The sequence below is a fragment of the Eublepharis macularius genome, chromosome 1, assembly GCF_028583425.1.
Source record: "Eublepharis macularius isolate TG4126 chromosome 1, MPM_Emac_v1.0, whole genome shotgun sequence".
NCBI classification, from domain to species: domain Eukaryota; kingdom Metazoa; phylum Chordata; class Lepidosauria; order Squamata; family Eublepharidae; genus Eublepharis; species Eublepharis macularius.
Window position 1 is genome coordinate 180,626,517 of NC_072790.1, and position 20,717 is coordinate 180,647,233.

Sequence of the window (20,717 nt, forward strand, 5' to 3'; positions counted from 1 at the left end):
ATGAATGAACTGTATGTCAACCCATCCAATAAATTAAAAAAAAAGAATTTCATCACTGTTCTATTATAAACATTTAATTTCAGTTATGATTATCTGTGTAACTGGTAAGATACATAAGGTTGATGGAGTTCATTGAAACAGTATTCAGAACAAAAACAGTCAAAAGTTTGAAAGATCCTCCTGAGCATTCTCATAAAAGCTAGCATTTCCTTAGCTAGATTTTACTACCGCATGCTCTCTCGTTTGTGGCACAAAGTTTTTACTCTATACATCCACAGACTGGATTTCTGTGATGTAATATAGTTCCAAGCCTTACTTCATGCATTAAAATATGAGATTAACTCCATGTAAGACAAAAGACGCATACCAAGAGATCTCCAAAGTACTGTAAGCAAAGCCTGCAGTATACATTCTTGTTACGAACCCTCCTCCAAGTGAGAGGTATTCAATTCTTGGTCAAATCAGAGGAGACTCAAAAGATCCATCATTGAGATCTTTTTCATTAAAAAAAAAACTATTTAGCAGCTCCAGCTGGCTGCTTTGATGATAGGTGTGGGGGAGTTACCCGAGGGTGTGTGTTGTGTCTTTCCTCTAGAACCTTGTGCTTATATAGCGCTCTTCAGGACAACTTAATGCCATACTCAGTGGTTTACAAAGTCAATGTCATTATTATCACCACAAACAGGCACCCAGTGAAGTAGGTGGGATAAGAGAGCTCTGAAAGTGCTGTGACTGATCCAAGGTCACTCAGCTGGCTTCAAGTGGAGGAGTGGGGAATCCTGTCACTCTTAACCACTTAACTGGCTCTCTAGGGTTCCCAGTTTACCTGGTGCTCAAACCAGGGGACACGGGGGTTGTTGGGGGGCACAATGGGAGTACTTACCCTCACGCGCTCACACAGCATGCACACTGCAGAGCATTTCTGCTTTGCATTGGGAATGATGTTATTCCTGGCATGATGCAGAAGTGCTCCTGAGTGCACAGGAGCATGCTCCAGACAGAGGTTTGTTGGCTCACTCCTGTGCCTTTCCCCTCTGCCTGCCAGGTGAGAGGTAGTGCGAGTAGAAGCTGGGAGTAGTGGATCCCCTTCCCTCACCAGGCCTATGAGAGCTCTACTTTCCTCCTCTGCTCCTTTCACAATTACCCAGCCAAAGCTGCAATTAGTTCCACTTGGGGGAAAAATATAAGAACTTCCAATCCCCACCCACAAAGCTAAGTACAACTTCAAAGAGGCATTTGTGGAGTGTGGAAGAGGCATGGGAGAAAAGGATTAAGTACTCTCTGACTATTTCCACATGCCCCAGTTTGATGCGGCTTGGAAGTGGGAAGTGCCTTGTGGTATATTCATGTAGTTAAAGGGGTTTCCTTGCCTTTTTTCTAAGCCTTCCCGAATCTGTTTTACAGCAAAGTTTTTGGAAAGATTGCAACAAAGTCTGCATGGTTGCTATGCGAGTGGGAAAGTTTAGATTTTCTTGATACAGATGATACGACAGCCATTTTTCCTGACCCTGTCCCCACAGTAGACATTTCCTCCACTGGAGGGCTTTTATGGGTTTTCTTTTAATTGGCAGTTGAATATCATTATATTGTTCTAATGATATAACAATCTGTGTATTGGGTCTCTGAATTTAAAATAAGTCTCTAGCCCTTTTGTTGTAGATATGCCTTTTCCCTTAAGTCTCAGAGAACCTGACACACAGTGCATTAATCTTTAAGGGGAGAGGCATATATTAAATTGCTGATTAACTACACAAACCTATCCCCATTTGGAAAACATCTCACATCAAGGTTTTCTCCCAGATCTTCAAAATAGCCAGCACAAGCTAGGCTTGCTCCCACCAGCTCTCCCTCCACTCTGCCCTCTCTCACAGTGGGAGAAAATAGGAGGGTGGATGATGTCACAGATGCAGAGACCTCACTTCCATTTCTGTTTCCATTTCCTCACTTTGCATTTCTATGGTATTTATTATAGAAATTGGGGGATGCTGTTCTAAATGCTGATCTTAGTGACAGCAGACCTGCAAGAACAGCAGAAAAAGTAGTAGCCGAGGGGGGAAATTGGCAAAAAATCACCCCCTCTGTCATCTGCAAAAATTCTCTACAGTAACCAGTGGGAGACTGGAAGAGCAGGAACACGAGTCCCTGCAGTGGCTATTGGTGACAGTATGATGACATGTCCAGGAAAAACCCAGAAACATCATGATGTCTTTCTGAGAATCACCAGAAACTCTATGGTAAAACTGATTTTCCCCCAGAAGTGACCTCAGTCTTCTCTAGGAATTGACAAAGACTCTGTGGTTTTACCATGTTTTTCCATAGAGTTTTTGGCAATTCCTAGAGATGTGTGATATCACTTCCTGTTTTTCCCTGAAAGTGATGTCACACCATTGGCCTGGTAGTCATTTTTTCAATTTTTCTCCCACCATTTCTGAGAAGTGAAGGCAGGGGATGACCATTCTCCACTGGGGGACTGGCAACCTTAATCCAAGCTTTTATTTGGCTTGAGTATTACATTTACTAAAACATTTAGCTTTGCATTGAAGTTGAGTGAAAGATAGCTAGGTGTCATTCCTCGCTTTCCTTTTATGAAAAATTTTGGTTCTCTCTAAATATCTTCTGGTTCACAACTCTAACAATTCTTTTTCAAATATGATTTGCTTGCTTGTGTAGCCTCAAGGCCTTGTTGGTATTTTGTGTGAAAAGAAACATTTAGAAACAGAAATGTACTCTAATTCAGACAGAGCTGCATGAAAACAACATACTTGAAATCCAAGTCAGTGGTTGAGCGTTTACTTGTATATTTGCATAACAGTGCAAATGGAAATGGATACATCTGCCCATGGCACAGAAGCTGTGACAAATTCTTTTGAGCACTGCAATGCAGATGTGCATCCATATTCAATCTGTGCACCAGTGCTGATGTATTAAAGGCATCCATACAAACATATTTACCTTTCTACTTCATGAAATTCACCCTATGTGCAAGAACAATCAACATGGAATGAATAGACAGGATCCAGCCCCATACTTACCCGGGGCTTACCCATTTGCAGTCCATGGGTGAAATTGCTGGCCAGCCAATCAGCATCAGGCTGGTCAGCTTGTGGGGCAGGTCCAAGTGATGGACCTTGAGGGCAAAGTCTTCCCTCTGGTCCGCTTGCTAGGAAGAAATTACAGACCTGGCCAAGGTCCCCACACTCTGCTCCTGAGCTGACTTTACACCCATCTCACCCTCATTTCTGGGCATTGTTGGGAGTTTTTAATGGCTCATAGGTTCAGGAATTTCCTGCTGGATGGCTGCTGTCTGGGATCAGTAACCTGGTTGGTTACTGCAAGCCCAGTTTCCCCATACTTGGGGATCCCCTTAAATGATCTTGGGGATGATGCATTGTAGGGACGTGCTCAGTCAGAGGCTGTTGGGGCAAGCTCAGTTCCTGGTGGCAGGGGGATCCACACAGAGGTTTGTGTTCATGTGGAATCCCACGGCCTGCCATACCATGGTTTCCCCCTTCGGCAGGAAGGCTGAAGGGGTGAGGCTGGTCGTTGGTCCTATGTTGTATCAAGTCTCCATAAGTTGTAACCAATAAAGTTGTGGCTATTTTAATTCCAACAAGTCATCTCTGTGTCTTTTGGGCTGCCTACACTCACTCCCTCACCCTTCAACATGGGACCTGCAAATGCCTACTTTTTTAAAAAAAGTGTCTGAAAAGTTACACTTTCTAACACAGAAGCCCAGACCTCCAAAAAGATGTGCAGCAAATCTGACAGATGATAAGCATATGCAGAGAGACACTTAACATGCTCTCTGGGCTGAGGCATGACCCAGGTTTTCAGGATGAAGCAAATCAGTCCTGCCTCGAACTGTATCCCAGATAAGAAGTTTTGCTTGCTGAGTCTGAATTCCCTCTGATTTTCCTTTCCTACTTCTCTCTTCTCCCTTCAGTCTTTAGTGGAAACTATTTGGAAGCACTTACAGCAACATTTCGGATTTGAGGCCCTGCAAACCATCTCAGTTGTTCAAGGACAGCCTTGAACACCTCTGTTTTGTAAGGGGGGAGATGGGCCACAGCCTTCCTTAGAACTTCTTCCACATGGCTCAAAGTGCAGGAGGCACCAAACATGATTCCTGAAAAAGCAAAGACCAATATTATTCAAATGGAAGATTTTTTATCCTGGTGACCCAATTATCAGCTGTTAGAAAAGTCAGGGTTTTACTTCCTTCATCTAATATATTTGATGGGATAGGTCTCCTGCTTCTAGGACATCAGGGACTACCATAGTTAGTGAAGATAGTAAAGCTGTATCATCATCATCATCCTCATCATCCTGATACTACTACTACTACTACTACTAATAATAATAATAACAACAACAACAACAACAACAACAACAACTGTGCTTATATACCGCTCTTCTAGTGCCTCACCCAGAGCAGTAAACAAGTTAGTGTTATTACTACCATGCCAGAATTATTAGTAACATGCCAGGAATTTACCTCCTGGCCAGCTGTCACATTGAGAAACTGTAAAGGTTTTTTTTTTGCTTTTCATCATGCGCAAACAGGTCTAGCGGATATACATATCCCAAGGCATCCCCCAAAGGGATTGGATCCCTTTGTACTATAGTGTGTACTGGAATTAATCAGTTCAGATATATATATATTGTAACGGACAGGCCCTGTTTGAGTGACAGGTCCTGAATAGAATGTTGAGAGTGGCAGTGAAGAGCAGTTAAGACCGTTTAGAATAGTTAGTTGGGAGTTGTGGCAGTTAAGGGAGACTCTGGAAAAGGAAGTGGAGGGCTAGCAACCAGAGAATGCAGATGTGTTTAGAGAGTTCTCTGAGGAGGACTAGTTAATGAGGTATCTGGAACGTTTAACTGTTTAAGGCTGTGCAGGAGGAAGATAAAATGTGCTTCAGTAAAGTTAATTTGTTCTGTTAACCATCTGAGTCCAGTTTGATAATTCCTGCCTATCTTATACTCCCTGAGGAGAACCAGCTCTCAGCCTGTCAGACTAAGTGGCAGAGTTTGAGGAGGTGCTGGTGCAACGAAGTGATATTTTAGTTCCAGTTTGTGTCTGTGAGAGCTGAGGAGGATTCCATTCTGTCCAGAGAGAGGACCCACTTCCAGCCAGAGTTCTCTCCTCATGAGAAGAGGTCTACAACGCACCAAATGAGTCAGAGTGTAAGTGGTCCCTATTTCTATTCCCTGTCAGAAGGGTCCCTCGACCAGTGAATACTTCACAAGTGGTGACAGGAGCTGTGAGATCCCAAATCAGAACCGCCTTAAGCTAGCAGAATCATTCACAAGGGGTGGCATCGAAGGGTGTCAGCCAGATAAGGCTGGGGGATCTATCACACACACACACACACACATACACACACACATACACACACACACACACACACACACACACACACGTATATGTATATGTATATGTATATGTATATGTATATGTATATGTATATGTATATATAATTTATCTTTTATCTCTTAGAAAAGGATAACTATACCTATTCAGAGCCATTTGGCCTTTGTTCTTAGCAAGGGTAAAATTGTTGACTGGCATTCTGAAGATAATTTTTTGGGGGGAGACTTGGAGGACATTCAGATTCTGACTGATTGAGTTTTGTTTTATTTTGGGAAGGTTTACTATTTTTGGTTTAGAATATGTCTTGGCTCACTCGCATGTATTGTTTAGAGGCACAAGCTCTGCAGAAAGTCTGTGGTTGTACTCCTGGTTGCCAATGAGACTCACTGCAGCAGCAAACAGTAGTATAGAATGGGTCTGTGGGAGGCTGACCCACCCAGCCAAATGGAACCCTTCATGCATTAATGGCATCCTGCTGCTGGTTCCCAAGTGCTTGATACCCTCCCTGTTTTCACTGTTCAGCATTCAACATGCTCCTGATGGCCCAGTTCAGCTTGGTGAATCACAAGGATTGTAGGCCTCTGTGGCATTTATGCCCTGAAGGGGCCATATGCAAAAGCAACAAAGAACAAAGTTTCATCTGGCAGTAGCAGCCTGAGTCCCTTCCCTCACTGTCGTATGGCAGCAAGGAGAGGACTCACCTCAACACCAGCTGGCATTTGTTCTGGTAGGATGGTCTGGCTCTGGTGCAGCCCAGCATGGGCATCCCTTCAGGTATCGGGCTGCCCTGTGAACAGGGGAGGTTTAAAGCTCCATTCTGGTATGCCCTGAGATGCATTACTAGTGTTGTCATGTGACTTCCAACCGTGCCACTGACAGAACTAGCCAAGGTGTGTGTGGTGTATGCAAAATGGTTTCCAACACAATTTTTATATTTTATATTTATATTTTATAACATTTTGTACAAGCACAACAGCATGGGAGGAAAAGGGCTACTTAATTTACATCAATGAAGTTTTAATCAGTTCAGCTTACATTACTTGTGCTATAAATAATTTTAAACTGCCCCAATAGGTACAATCAGAACGTTTTGGCCTCAGGAAAAACAGGCACATGGTAAGCATATCAGTATCTTTGTGATCCTTTGTAATGTTTGCAGATTGTTAGAACTCCTTCCTAGTCCCTTTAAGCAATAAACATGTTGTTCCTTACCTTCTTCTGTGTGCTGAATAGAGTTCATTTCTGGGATCCAAGTTGGTGCTATTATCACTGGGTACAGCATGTTCTTTAACCTCATTTCAATACCTGAAGGAAACAAAATCCAGTGAGGTTAATGCATACATGGCAGACATCCAGAACTAGCAGGTTTCCCAATCAAAAAACAAGACTACTTATGCAATAGTCCCATGACCCCTGAAATGACGGCAAGACACTCTCTCTGATGGAATTTGCATGGGCTGGTAAGGAAATTTTAAGTCAAATACCAATGAGATTTTCCCTTGTATTCAGCAATCTCAACAAGTATTTCCTCAATACATGATGACTCTTTTTTTCTAGTGGGTATTACTACACTGTAGTAGTGTGCCATTACTTTAGGGAATAAGCCCTTGTGACTTGGATAAATAAATTGCAGATGGGAAGGTTTTCAGGAAACCTAATTGGTTTGGCTGCTACACACCCATTGTTTGCAAATATGCATGGTTTTCCCTCACTGTGAGAAATCTAAAGCCTCTAAGGAAAATCCACACCTGTCATGTACTGGAATCGTCTGAATCAGAAGGTGCATATGATCCGCTCACCATAATCCAAGTGGGAGCGGACACCTCATTCAGGTTTCTCATGCTATCCTCAGGCACTCAGGCCTGATTTAAACATAACACTGTCTGTTTTGCATTGGTAGCAGCCCAGTTTAAACAAGATGATGTGCAAGCTCAAAAGCCCATGGGAGGGTGATTTTGCCTCAGCCACCATTACATTTAAATCAGGCCTCAGAGCCTTGCTACAAGTGACATCTTTCACGCAAAGGGCACTTGATCATTTTCGCAAGTCTTTCTGGGTACTGAAGTCCCTCTCCCACACCCCTTTTCCTTCTGTTCCTTCCCCTCTCTGTTAGCACGGCTGCCTGAAGAGACGGAGAAAGCCTACGACAGCAGCTTTTGCAAATCGTCTTGCTGGGGGGTGGGGAATGCGCTAGAGAAAGCTGACATGTCGGTGAAGTCCTCCCCTCTCTGTTAGAACTGTTAGGATCGCTGCCTTAAAAGTCAGAGAAAGCCTGCGTTTGCAAATCGTTTCTCTAGTCACAAGCTTGCTCTCAATGATTTTTGGGGCGGGCAGCTGCAACTTTGCTAATCGTCTTGCTCGGGGGGGGGGGAATACTCTAGAGAAAGCTAAGAAAGTTGCAGCTGCCCGCCCCCAAAGATCATTGAGAGCAGGCTTGCGACTGGAGAAACGATTTGCAAACGCAGGCTTTCTCTGACTTTTAAGGCAGCGATCCTAACAGTTCTAACAGAGAGGGGAGGACTTCACCAACATGTCAGCTTTCTCTAGAGCATTCCCCACCCCCCAGCAAGACAATTTGCAAAAGCTGCTGTCGTAGGCTTTCTCCGTCTCTTCAGGCAGCCGTGCTAACAGAGAGGGGAAGGAACAGAAGGAAAAGGGGTGTGGGAGAGGGACTTCAGTACCCAGAAAGACTTGCGAAAATGATCAAGTGCCCTTCGCGTGAAAGATGTCACTTGTAGCGAGGCTCTCAGATAACTATCTGCAGGGAATAGTCTCATACCTATCACACACACTACCATTTTACCTGAGACCCCCACTTTTTAAACTTTCCACCATTGCCCCCTTCAAGCAGCACAATTATTAGCTTAGTCTCAAAAAGCCAGCTAACTTAGTTGTTGAAAGAGAAATAAAGTACTTCAACAAAGTACTTTAGTACAAAGTAAAATCTTGATGACATGCACTACCTGACAAAGTCCAGTTTTTAAAAAACCATTGCCATTGAAAAATCAAACAGGAATTCAGCTCTTGCTCTTACCCACTTCAGTATTCCCTACCACGAGCCTGGCACTGGGATACTCAGCTTTGAGGGCCAACAGTTCCTTGAGTGTTGAAGGCTGAAACCACATCACCCTCTCCCCTTTGAAGCACAGTTGTTTCTGTTTGTTTTTGTGAATCTGTAAGAACAATGCAGGGTTTAACCTCACTAGTGAAATATGGACCCAGAGCAAGGAATCTGGCCTCTGTTTCATTCTTGCTATGCCAAAACTTGCATGTCCCATTTGTCATGAGAAGGAAGAAAACCCTCTAAAAATAAACTGTGCTCATACCCTGGAAATCTAGTTAGTCTCTATGGTACAATTGGACTCAAATCTTGCTTTTCTATGGCAGACCAGCACAAGTACCCACCAACCTGAAACTTGTATACCTCATTAGCAAAAGAAGACAAAGTGACATTGACCTTCCATATTCTTGTGGCAAAACAGTCTTGCAAAATCATAGTGACACCTCTCCTACACTCTGGGAGTCACTCATAACTGACTCCCCCTAACCTGAACCACTTCACCTTTAGTGCCCTGTCCTACAATAAGGGACTTGATTGTTCTTTGGTTTCAACACACATGCACATATCAGTGTTTTTTTTTTAATTTGACCTTTCCCTAAAATACAAATAAAATGAGGAGAGAATAAAATACAGTCTCTCAAGCTATTAAATGTCTAAACAAAAACAGCACAGTGAAAACTTTCACTCAATAGCTACTTTTCTGCTGATGCAGTTAAAAGAAGGTGATAAACATTCCATGTTCGCACAAGTAGAAAAACATTCTGTATCCCTGGGCCATAATCCTGATATGAATCAGGGTTCCATGTGATTCCTATTTAAAATAAAATATGCTCAGGAGCTTTAGACTGGAAATTCCCAGCATCACAGTGACTACGGCCCTAATTTGTCACTCAAATGTGTGAACAAGGCTGAAGTCTGTTATCACAGGATTGGGTATAATTTAAACATGTTTATATGCAGAAATGAGCAAGGACACTAGAATCTTCCCTGGGGTAGAAACGTTTCCAAACCCTGTGAGAAGAAAAGGCACCTACCAATAACTCTGGTGGGAATATAGGCTCCTGCGTAGGGTCTAGAGGCTGGAACTCAGCAGCATTGAAAAGAGCTGAAGATGCATCTACCTGCAGATGACAAACAGCACATCTCTTAACCTCACTGCTGATGAAGAATGTGTTTTCTTTCATGCAAAAATTAAGTTAAATGAAATAAATACAGTTTGCCTAACATACAAAATTGGTAGACACTGGGACTTTGATCTTCATACTTATTTTTGTTTATTTAAATATTTATTTCATGCTTTTCTTCCCAATGGGACCCAAAAGGGCTTACATTAGCATTCTCCCCTCTTCCATTTTTTCCTCAACAACCCCGTGGAGAAGGTTATGCTGAAAGAGTGACTAGCCCAGGATCACTCAAAGATCTTCCTTGGCAGAGTGGGGATTCAAACTTGGGTCTCCCAGGTCCTACTCTGACAATTACATCACACTGGCTCTTTTATCTGAGTAGATTTTCTCCTCTAATTGCAATCAGGATCTTAAACAAGTTGAATCTTTGTCTGAATAATAATAACCATATAACTCCTAAACATATTCTTCAGGGGATGGAAAAGATGGATGAACAGACAGACTACACAACACCATCAGTTTAACACCATCAGTTTAAGAGCATTATGGTCCATAATAGTTTCTGCAGGACCCAGTTTCTGGACAGTGAGATTAGGTCTGCTCCATCTGTCAACCCCGTTCACAACCAGCACTGTCAAAAACAGCTATAAAGAGCCTCATTCCTTTCAGGGCCTTCTTTCCACAGAGCATTCTTCCAGAGTTCCAAATGCCATTTTACAGCTTTTAGTGGATTGGCTATCTCCAGGTGTTGCTTTGGGATGTCAATGCTTATTGTTTGATTTGGCAGTTTCACACTGGTCTCTCCAGGTTCTGCTGTTTACCTTTCGTGTGGGAAGCACTCAAGGACCAGAGATAATGTTGCCTTGGTACAGATCCGAGCACCACTTCATGATAGATAAATGAATTACATGGCTATGCTTTGCTTCAAGATTAATAGCAAAGTTTGATCTACTAATTATCAGCTTCTAAAATATGAACAAGGAATAAGTTGAGACAGAGTAAATATCAACAGATCTTACTGTATTGACTTCCAGCTTGGGAATCATGGTGGTCTGACACAGTTCGGGGAGCTGAGCTGTCCAAGTTGCTGTTTGTTAGGGCTGGTGGGGTGCTAGATCGCCCACGGCCCCCTGCTCTCAGGCGGAGAGCAGGCAAGAACGCTTGAGACCCCGAGGGTGTGTAGATCTCGGCTGAGGGGGGGTTCTGTTCAAAGGATTCCCTCCCAGCCTTGAGGTCCCACTCTAAGAAGGGTGGCAGAAATCTCTGCAGCAGCTTTGGAGTCATTGAGTTGGCATAGGATCGCCGTACCCAAGCTTCAGTAACTAATTTGGACTAATCTGAACATCTGAAACAGTGATTACAACCCAGAAAAGACCCGGCAAGGTAAAGATCGTTATCTCTTCTATGAGTTTGAAATTGGACTAGAGGATTTAAATTCAAGCAGAAAGCTGAAGTAGAAAGTTTAAAAGGACTAATTAAGTTCACCCCGGTAAAAGAATTGTATGAAAAGAAGCTTTTAGAAAAGAATTAGAGGCGAAAAAAGGATTATTATTTACATACCTGTGGTTTAAAGAGATAGCGAACTGTGGGAACGGAGAAACATTGCGAGAGAAAGTAGCGGTGCGACGACGGGGCAGGAACAGGAAGTGCATCATAAACATCGAGATACAAGGCTAGAGTGGCTGTGAAGGGAAAGGCGGAAGTGGAAGTGCGCCATTTTGAAAGAGGGCAAGGGCAAGCCCTCATTGCAACCGGAAGTGTGCCATCTTGGAGAAGGGTAAGGGCAAAGCTTCGATTTAAAACCATAGAGAAAAGACGCCCGCCATTTTGGACAGTTAAAGCGCTAACTTTTGGACAAAATACTAGTAAAACAAGAAATTGAATTTGGCAACTTAAATATTTAAGCCACGGAATTGCGAAAGAGAGCAGACTCGTAGAAGCGGAGCAAATCGAGCCCCATGATGTCGAAAAAGGACTGGCAGTCGGCATTTGATAATTTGGATAAGAAAGTGGCTGAAGGCAACAAAGAACTAAAAGATGTAATACAAGAGATGATGAAGGATCTCAAGGAGACAATTAAATCTGAAGTGGCAGAGTTAACAAAGAGTATCGACGAGGTCAAGAAGGAACTACAGATGACGCAGCAAAAAGTTAACGAGGTGAAAGAAAAGGAGAAGCTAACCACTACATTTAAAGCAGAAACCACAGGCTTGAATGAAAGAGTGGCGGTGATGGAATGTAAATATATGGAGCTACAACTTAGATTTCGTGGCGTTCCGGAGGAGGAGGGGAAGGTAGCCCAAGAACAGATATCGGAAATAATAGCAGAATTCTTGAATAAAACCATGGAAGAGATCGTAAGACATGTGGACATGGCGTACAGAATTAATTCAAGATATGCAGCTCAAAAAAATCTGCCTAGAGATATGATTGTGCCAAAAAAATGAAAGAAGACATTGTGAGCAAGCAATTTCAAAATGGAAGGAAAAAAGGTGAGAATAATGAAGGAGTTACCTTAAAAAATCCTGATAGAAAGGAAAAAACATAGAGATCTGACTCAGATTTTGAAAGAGTTGAATATAAGATATAGATGGGAGATTCCAGAGGGTCTGAGTTTTGAATTTCAAGCAACTAGGAGAACGATCAGATCTCAGCATGAGATGGAGATGTTCTTGTTGAACAATGATAAAGACTTACCTAAAAGACCCAGAATTTGATTATGGAGTGTAAAGTAATATCATGGAATGTAAACGGACTTAACTCACCTTCCAAACGTAAAACTATTTTTCATTGGCTATCCAAGCAACGTTGTAATATAATTTGTTTACAAGAGACCCATGTTAATAAACAAGATCAAAAGTACTTAAAAATTACAAATTAGGAAAAGAATTTGTTGCCGCAGCAAAACAGAAAAAAAGGGGAGTTGTGTTATATATCAAGGAGGAGCTGCAACCTAAAATGATATTTAGTGACTCTGAAGCCAGATATCTTGCGGTGGAAATTATTTGGAACTCCCAAAACACACTAATAGTAGGGATTTATGCACCAAATGGAGCTAAAGACAATTTTTTTAAAGAATTACAGAAGCAATTAGACGGAGTGACTTATTCACAAATAATCCTGGCAGGAGATTTTAATGGAGTGGTAAACTTACAGGAAGACAAGAAAACAAAGGGGACTCAAAAGAAATGGGGATTATTGCCAAAATCTTTTTTTGAAATACAAAAACAAGAAAATTTGGAGGATGTGTGGAGAAGAAATAACCACAAAGCCAAGCAATTTACCTATTATTCGGCAAGGCACTCGTCGCTATCGAGAATTGATATGATCTGGGCCTCTAAGGAATTAGCAATATGGACTAAAGAGGTTGAAATTATGCCCAAAGTAAGCTCAGATCACAATCCAGTTATGTGGAGATTTGGGAAATGTATTAAAAAATTTAGACGGAGAATTAACGAAGATTTACTGCAACAGGAGGGCAATTTAGATTTGTTACAGAAAGAAACCAGATTTTTTATACAATATAATTTGGATAAATCTGTACCAACGTATAAAGTATGGGATACATATAAAGCTGTAATGAGAGGTGTCTTAATGGACTTAAATGCGAGAGATAAAAAAGAAAAGAAGGAAAAAGGAAAGAAATTCAGGAAAAGATAAAAATCAAAGAGACTCAATTAAAGAAAAGACCGGGGGGAAAGAAACTACACCTGGAGATAAAGATTCTGCAAGAACAATTAAAAGCAATGGACAACAAAGAATTGGAATGGGAATTGAAGAAACTAAAACAAAAAACATTTGAGGGTGCCAACAAGCCGGGGAAATATTTAGCTTGGCAATTAAAGAAGAGGAGGGAAAAAAGAGTGATAACTAAGATTATAGAAGAAGATAAGACGTTAATGGACCAATCAGCCATAAGTAGAGCATTTTATAAATTTTATGCCAAATTATATCAGAGTAAAGTGGTAAAGGAGGATAGTATTGATCAATATTTGAGCAAAATTGACTTACCAAAGCTATCTGAGAAGTGGAAGCGAAAACTAAATGCTGAAATAACAGAAATAGAAATTATGGATGCAATACAGTCGACTAAATTGGGGAAGGCACCAGGACCTGATGGAATAACGGCTAAATTTTATAAAGTAATGGCAAAAGAGGTGGTGCCTTTCCTGAAAAAAGTGATGAATGGGATCTTAAAGGGACAAAAGATTCCGGAAACCTGGAATGAGGCTAATATATCACTGATTCCAAAAGAAGAACAGGACCCATGTAATGTAAAAAATTATCGACCTATATCACTGTTAAACAATGACTACAAGATTTTTGCGAAAATATTGGCGGAGAGGCTGAAGGAATGGCTGGCTGAATTTATTGCAGAAGAGCAAGCAGGATTTTTACCAAACAGACAGATTAAAGACAATCTAAGGACTGTAATAAATGCAATAGAATACTATGACAGACACTGTGAAAAGGAAGTTGGTTTCTTTTTTGTGGATGCAGAGAAGGCTTTTGACAATTTAAATTGGAATTTTATGTTCGCCACAATGGAGAAGTTACAGATGGGAAAAGAGTTCATCCAAGCGGTATGAACTATATATAAAAACCAATGTGCAGCAATCGTAGTAAATGACGAATTAACTAAGAGACTGGAAATACGGAAGGGTACAAGGCAAGGTTGCCCATTGTCTCCACTGTTGTTTGTCTTGATATTGGAAATTTTATTGATGCAGATACGAGAAGACAACGCCATAAGAGGTATGAAGATTAAGGGATTTACATACAACGTCAGAGCTTTTGCGGATGATGTAATGGTTATTGTAGAGGATCCAATCCAAAATATGCCAAGATTGTTGGATAAGATAAAAGAATTTGGTGATTTGGCTGGATTTTATGTTAACAAAAGAAAATCTAAGATATTATGTAAGAATTTGGTGAAACAAAGACAACAAGAATTAACGGAAATTACCAACTGTGAGGTAACACATAAAGTAAAATATTTAGGAATAGATCTTACTGCTAAAAATATTGACTTATTCAAGAACAATTATGAAAAGCTGTGGCAACAAATTAATAGAGACTTAATCAAATGGAATAAGCTGAATTTGTTGTGGCTAGGAAGAATAGCAGTAATTAAAATGAATGTACTTCCACGAATTATGTTTTTACTGCAAACAATACCAATAATAAGAGACAACAAGCAATTTGACAAGTGGCAAAGGAAAATATCGGACTTTGTATGGGCAGGGAAGAAGCCTCGAGTGAAGATGAAAGTTTTATGTGATGCCAAAGAAAGAGGGGGATTACAATTACCAAATATAAGATTATACCATGAAGCAATGTGTTTGGTGTGGTTTAAAGAATGGATGTTGTTAGAGAATCTTAAACTCTTAACTCTCAAAGGATATAAAAAAAATTTTGGTTGGCATGCGTACTTATGGTACGATAAAATTAAAGCGGTCTCTATGTTTCTGCATCATTATATTAGGCGAAGTCTCTTCACGGTTTGGCAAAAATATAAAAAATATTTGGATGACGGTATCCCGACGTGGGTGGTGCCAATGGAAGCTATTGACCCGAGGATAATTTATAATAGGGAACAATGTGTGTCATATAAATAGGTGTTGAAAATGGAGCAGAATATGATTAAGCTTAAAACAGAAGATGAAGTATCTTATTACGGATGGTTCCAATATAGGCAGATTAAAGACTTATATGATTCGGATCATATAAAATTGGGATTTAAATGGAAAAACTCGGAATTGGAAGAATGTATACTACAAGAAGGCAAGAAAAAGATTTCTAAAGTTTATAAGATCTTGTTAAAATGGTATACAGAAGACGAAACTATTAAAGTCCAGATGGTGAAGTGGGCTATAAACTGCAATAGAGACATAACTATGGAGGCATGGGCATACTTATGGAAAAATACATTGAAGATATCGACTTGTACTAATATTAAAGAAAATGTTTACAAGATTATATATAGATGGTACTTAACGCTGAAGAAAATAGCATATGGGAATAACAAAATGTCAGATAAGTGCTGGAAATGTAAAAACCATGAAGGTTCATTATATCATATGTGGTGGACCTGTGAGGTAGCAAAGCAGTTCTGGGGAGATATTATAGAAACTATGACTGGAATTTTACAAATTCAAATAAATAAGAACCCAGAACTGCTGTTGTTGAATTTGAATATGGAGGGGATTCCCAGGCAATATAGAACATTACTATTTTACATGACAACAGTGGCGAGAATTCTATACGCTCAGAAGTGGAAGACAAAAGAAGTACCATCTATTGAAAATTGGATACAAAAATTGCTGTACATGGCAGAAATGGACAAAATGACAAGAAAGCTGAGAGAACAGAATCCAGAGGATTTCTTTAATGACTGGGGGAAACTAAAACCGTATTTGCAAAAGAACCTCCTCAGGATACAGTGAAGCCCCCCGCAATTAGCATTCCACACCCTGGGAAACTCTTACAGGATGACTCAGCTCAACCCCACCCCTCCTGAGTAGATATAAATGACCTGCCAACATCTTTTCCACACTGTGACACTGAGAGATCTCTGTCTTTTGGTGCTACACCTCTGAAGATGCCAGCCACAGCTGCTGGCGAAACGTCAGGAACTACAATGCCAAGACCACGGCAATACAGCCCGGAAAACCCACAACAACCATTGTAATTGTTAATTTGATATTAGGTTTTTTATAGTTTAACATATAATATCTATTTTAGTAATATATTAGAATGAATAAGAAAAGAAAAAGAGATATAAGTAGTAGATTTAGACAGCGGGTTGGAAAACTGTTGAAAGTCTGAGATAAAGGGGGGAGGGGAAAGGGTGGGGGAATATGGAAATGAGGGTATTAATCAAAAAAATTGTAATATTAAATTTTACTCACCCAATAAAAATCTTTAAAAAAAAAAAGATCTTACTGTATTGTCTTTTGCATTCATGCAGCAATCTGGACCATTGATTTTTTTTTCACAGCAACCCTGAACCTGGGAGGGAGGGGGGGTTAGGAAAATGTCATGAAATGGAACAACTTTTCTTACTTAAAAAACAATAAATGTTATTTGTTTTTAATATAATAAATATATAATAAATAATATTATATATTGGTTGTTGGGGGTTTTCCGGGCTGTCTTGCCGTGGTCTTGGCATTGTAGTTCCTGACGTTTCGCCAGCAGCTGTGGCTGGCATCTTCAGAGGTGTAGCACCAAAAGACAGAGATCTCTCAGTGTCACAGTGTGGAAAAGATGTAGGTCATTTGTATCTACTCAGGAGGGGTGGGGTTGAGCTGAGTCATTCTGTAAGAGTTTCCCAGGGTGTGGAATGCTAATGGCGGGAGGCTTCACTGTATCCTGAGGCGGTTCTTTTGCATATGGATTGGTGCTTGATGTGCTAATCTTCTCTGCAGGGCTATTGTCGGGTGTGGAGTGTTTTGTTGGCCTGGTGTTTTTCAGAACTGGAGCCCATGCTCTGTTCATTCCACACCCGACAATAGCCCTGCAGAGAAGATTAGCACATCAAGCACCAATCCATATGCAAAAGAACCGCCTCAGGATACAGTGAAGCCTCCCGCCATTAGCATTCCACACCCTGGGAAACTCTTACAGAATGACTCAGCTCAACCCCACCCCTCCTGAGTAGATACAAATGACCTACATCTTTTCCACACTGTGACACTGAGAGATCTCTGTCTTTTGGTGCTACACCTCTGAAGATGCCAGCCACAGCTGCTGGCGAAACATCAGGAACTACAATGCCAAGACCACGGCAATACAGCCCGGAAAACCCCCAACAACCATCGTTCTCCGGCCGTGAAAGCCTTCGACAATACATCAATATTATATATTATTATATTATATATAAATAAAATAAATATATAATACATGTTGTTTATTATTGCTATGTCATAGACAGTTGAGAAATCTTAATTAAGATCAATCAAGTAGTCAAGGCTAGGAAAGTTCAGACTTTTTCTAGACTTTTAAAATGTTTGATTTTCTATAACATCAAATTCCATAAATCTTTTTTAAAAAATAGAAAACATATTTTGTACAACATTTGCACAGAAATCCTGAATAGAAGTTTTCAGAAGAGGCATAATAGCAGTTTCCACCAATTCCCCTTCCACTGCAGCCTGCAGAGCCCCCTTAAATTCTGAGGAGTTAGCCGTGTTAGTCTGTAGTAGCAAAATCAAAAAGAGTCCAGTAGCACCTTTAAGACTAACCAATTTTATTTTATTGTAGCATAAGCTTTCGAGAATCAAGTTCTCATCATCAGATGCCTGATCCGAACTGATCAGGCATCTGATGAAGAGAACTTGATTCTCGAAAGCTTATGCTACAATAAAATAAAATTGGTTAGTCTTAAATGTGCTACTGGACTCTTTTTGATTTCCCTTAAATTCTATTCCTGAGGGTTTTCAGCCTATGGTGGAAAGTAAGGGTCTGCACTGTGGCAGGCAGAATTTAACAGAAATTCCTGTCTCCTCTTCTGAAAACTTTAGTGTCCTTATGTCTTAAGAACTGTTTGGTTGGGTTAAGTTTGTCAACCTCCAGGTGGGGCCTGAAGATCTCCTTAAATTACAACAGATGTCCAGGTAACAGAGGGTCCATCTAAATGTTACTTCCTTCACAAGTTCACCACAGAGCTCATGTAGACACCCAGCAGCTCTGGGGAATGGTTTGTATAAAAAAAGAGAGCCCAAATGAACTCAGAAAGCTGCCACCAGGAGAGGAAGAGCTCCTGCCTTTCTCCTAAGCTTCCCCACCCCCCAAACCCCACCCCCACCCCCGTTTGCAAATGTTGCAGGGAACTTTCTTCCCTTCCAAGTCTCCCCGCTCCCTCCCACGAACAGCTAACCATGAACATGTTCGTGAACAGGGTCATGTTCATGGTTGTTTGTGATTCCCTGTTCATGGATGGCAACAAACAATGAAGATTGTGTTCATTGTTTTTTTCCTGTTCATGCCCACCTCTATCCCTAACTCCTTAGTGAGGAGATAATAGGCTTGTTACAGGATTGGCTCATCTGTGGAGTTAAGGATGAGACAATCCAGCAGCGCTGCCTCTCTTTGCTGAATTTGACTTTTGCTGCAGTACAGCAACAAGCATTAGCATCTGAAGCTGTTTCATATAATATCAGAAATTCACAATGGGCACCCCACTGACATCCACATACTCCAACAAAACCAAGAATCAGATAAGGAGCAAATAGAGTCTCACATCTGCATTACTGCATTATGCTAGACAAGTAATGCATCTACATGTTTCAGCTGTAGAAGACACCATAAATAAAGTGAATGCAGATTTAGCAATGCTGTGTCATTCCTGCAAGAGTTTGTCAGTCAAAAGCTAATTCCAGAAAACAGAGAGATCAAGGGGGAAGTCCCAGGTTAAAATTGCTCATAATTTGGATAGTTTCCCTGAGGAAGAAGTACGAGCTTTGTACTCCATTCGACATATTCATGCTGTACAGGGTCAATTCCCAGAAAGGATTGCCACTCTAGAGGTAAATGGTCAGAAGTGTGAAATGGAAATTGACTCTGGGGCTGGATTCACCATCACAGACAGCAACACATTTTCACAGCTATTTCAAGACCATTCTCCTAAATTAGAGTTCAAAATGTCAACTTCGTGACGACAATGGACAGATTGTTCAGATCCTTAAATCCTTGGAAGTTGAGATGTAGATATTTGCTATGGATCTGTCAAGCAGATATTACTCTTGTTGGTCACAAAAAAGAATTGTACAAGCCTGCTGGGAAGAAATTGATTCATAGTCACACCCTTAGGAATCAGTATTCGAGGAGTGCAGTCACATTTTCCTCAGAGGAACAGATCTCTGTCATTTAGATATCAGTTGTTAAGTCCAGGAGATGTCCCGCTGGAGGTTGGCAGCACTAATTGCTAAGGTGACTTGACCATTTGTTTACACCTTCCTTTCTCAAAGGACCTCAGGAGTGATTAGCCCAAGGTCATCCTGTGAGCTTTATGGCTAAGTGAGAATCTGAACCCAGGATTCTATATTTCTAGGCCAAAACTGTAACCACTACATTTAAATAGAGGTAGCGGCCCCAATACTACTTCCTGAGAACTAGCAAGCACAGGCTTCGCAGAGAATCTTGACTATACACTTATACTGGTTTAACAGCCATTTTCTTGCTGTCCAGAAACCCTAGGAACAGTAGCTGTGAGGAGGCTATGGATCAAAAACTTCTTAGCAATTTAATCAAACTACACTTCCCATGATTCTCTTTGAGAAGACATGATGCTTAACCTGGTATAATGTTTGCAGTATTGACATACTCTAAAAGTCTCAGAATCAGATTATTAAAACAAAATTAATTCATCTGGTAAATAATTATGGAAGATTTGGGAGGAAAGCTTCAATTCCATTAATGGTTCAGGCTGTAGCCTTCCTCCAGTGCAACAAATATTTCCTTGGTGCAAAAAGCCTTGATCTTCCATTGGTGAAAGACTCCAGAAGCAGAAGACTCCTTGAATCCAACTTCACTGTTAGCAGGTCAAAAGCTTTGGATCCAACCTAGACTTTAGAGGGCAACATATTTATCCCACTTACCACATTGTTGTCCTTTCCAACCATGCAGCAACCTAGACCATTAACATTTTTCCCACAGCATTTCCAGTCCTAGACAGAAAGAAATGTTTCAAAGAAAATTTACTCCAAAGATAGCATACTTTTCAGATATACTAATTAAGTGTTATGCACACAGATTTAGCTCTAGGAATAAAATTAATCCTCAATTGGTCCATCTTATTTTTATACTACCCTTCCCCCAATTCAGGACGGTGTACATCTTTCTCTTCTTATCCTTTTTATATTTACAAAAAAAACCCCTAAAACCATGAGGTGAAATAAGCTTAGAGACAGCAACTGGCTCAAGATTACCCAATCTTAGACCAACATCTAACTGGGATGCAATCTTGGCTCTCTGAGGGTTAAAACCTCAGTTCTCATCCAGCATTTTTGGGTTTTGTCTGTGGGGGTCTTCATTTTTACTTAAAGAGTCCTATAAGTATGGAGAAATCTTTATCTGGAGATATGCTATTTTACTAATAGGCACTATTAGATCATGAATTGTGTGATTAGAAGGAATGGTGAAGATATGGTAACATTTA

The 20,717-nt window shown here is 40.7% G+C and overlaps 1 protein-coding gene across 2 annotated transcripts in view; it reads right to left on the minus strand.

The window, feature by feature from the left end:
• Positions 1-20,717, minus strand: part of XDH (xanthine dehydrogenase) — a 90,119-nt gene that overhangs the window by 51,859 nt on the left and 17,543 nt on the right. Inside the window, exons 7-12 of one of the 2 annotated variants that reach the window (XM_054979187.1) lie at positions 20,158-20,226; positions 16,502-16,567; positions 9,467-9,553; positions 8,406-8,544; positions 6,584-6,676; positions 3,975-4,126 (exon numbers count right to left, since the gene is read on the minus strand). In XM_054979187.1, coding sequence (XP_054835162.1) covers positions 3,975-4,126; positions 6,584-6,676; positions 8,406-8,544; positions 9,467-9,553; positions 16,502-16,567; positions 20,158-20,226 — 606 coding nt within the window. The remainder of the gene's footprint in view (positions 1-3,974; positions 4,127-6,583; positions 6,677-8,405; positions 8,545-9,466; positions 9,554-16,501; positions 16,568-20,157; positions 20,227-20,717) is intronic. The other variant, XM_054979195.1, reaches the window with a different exon arrangement.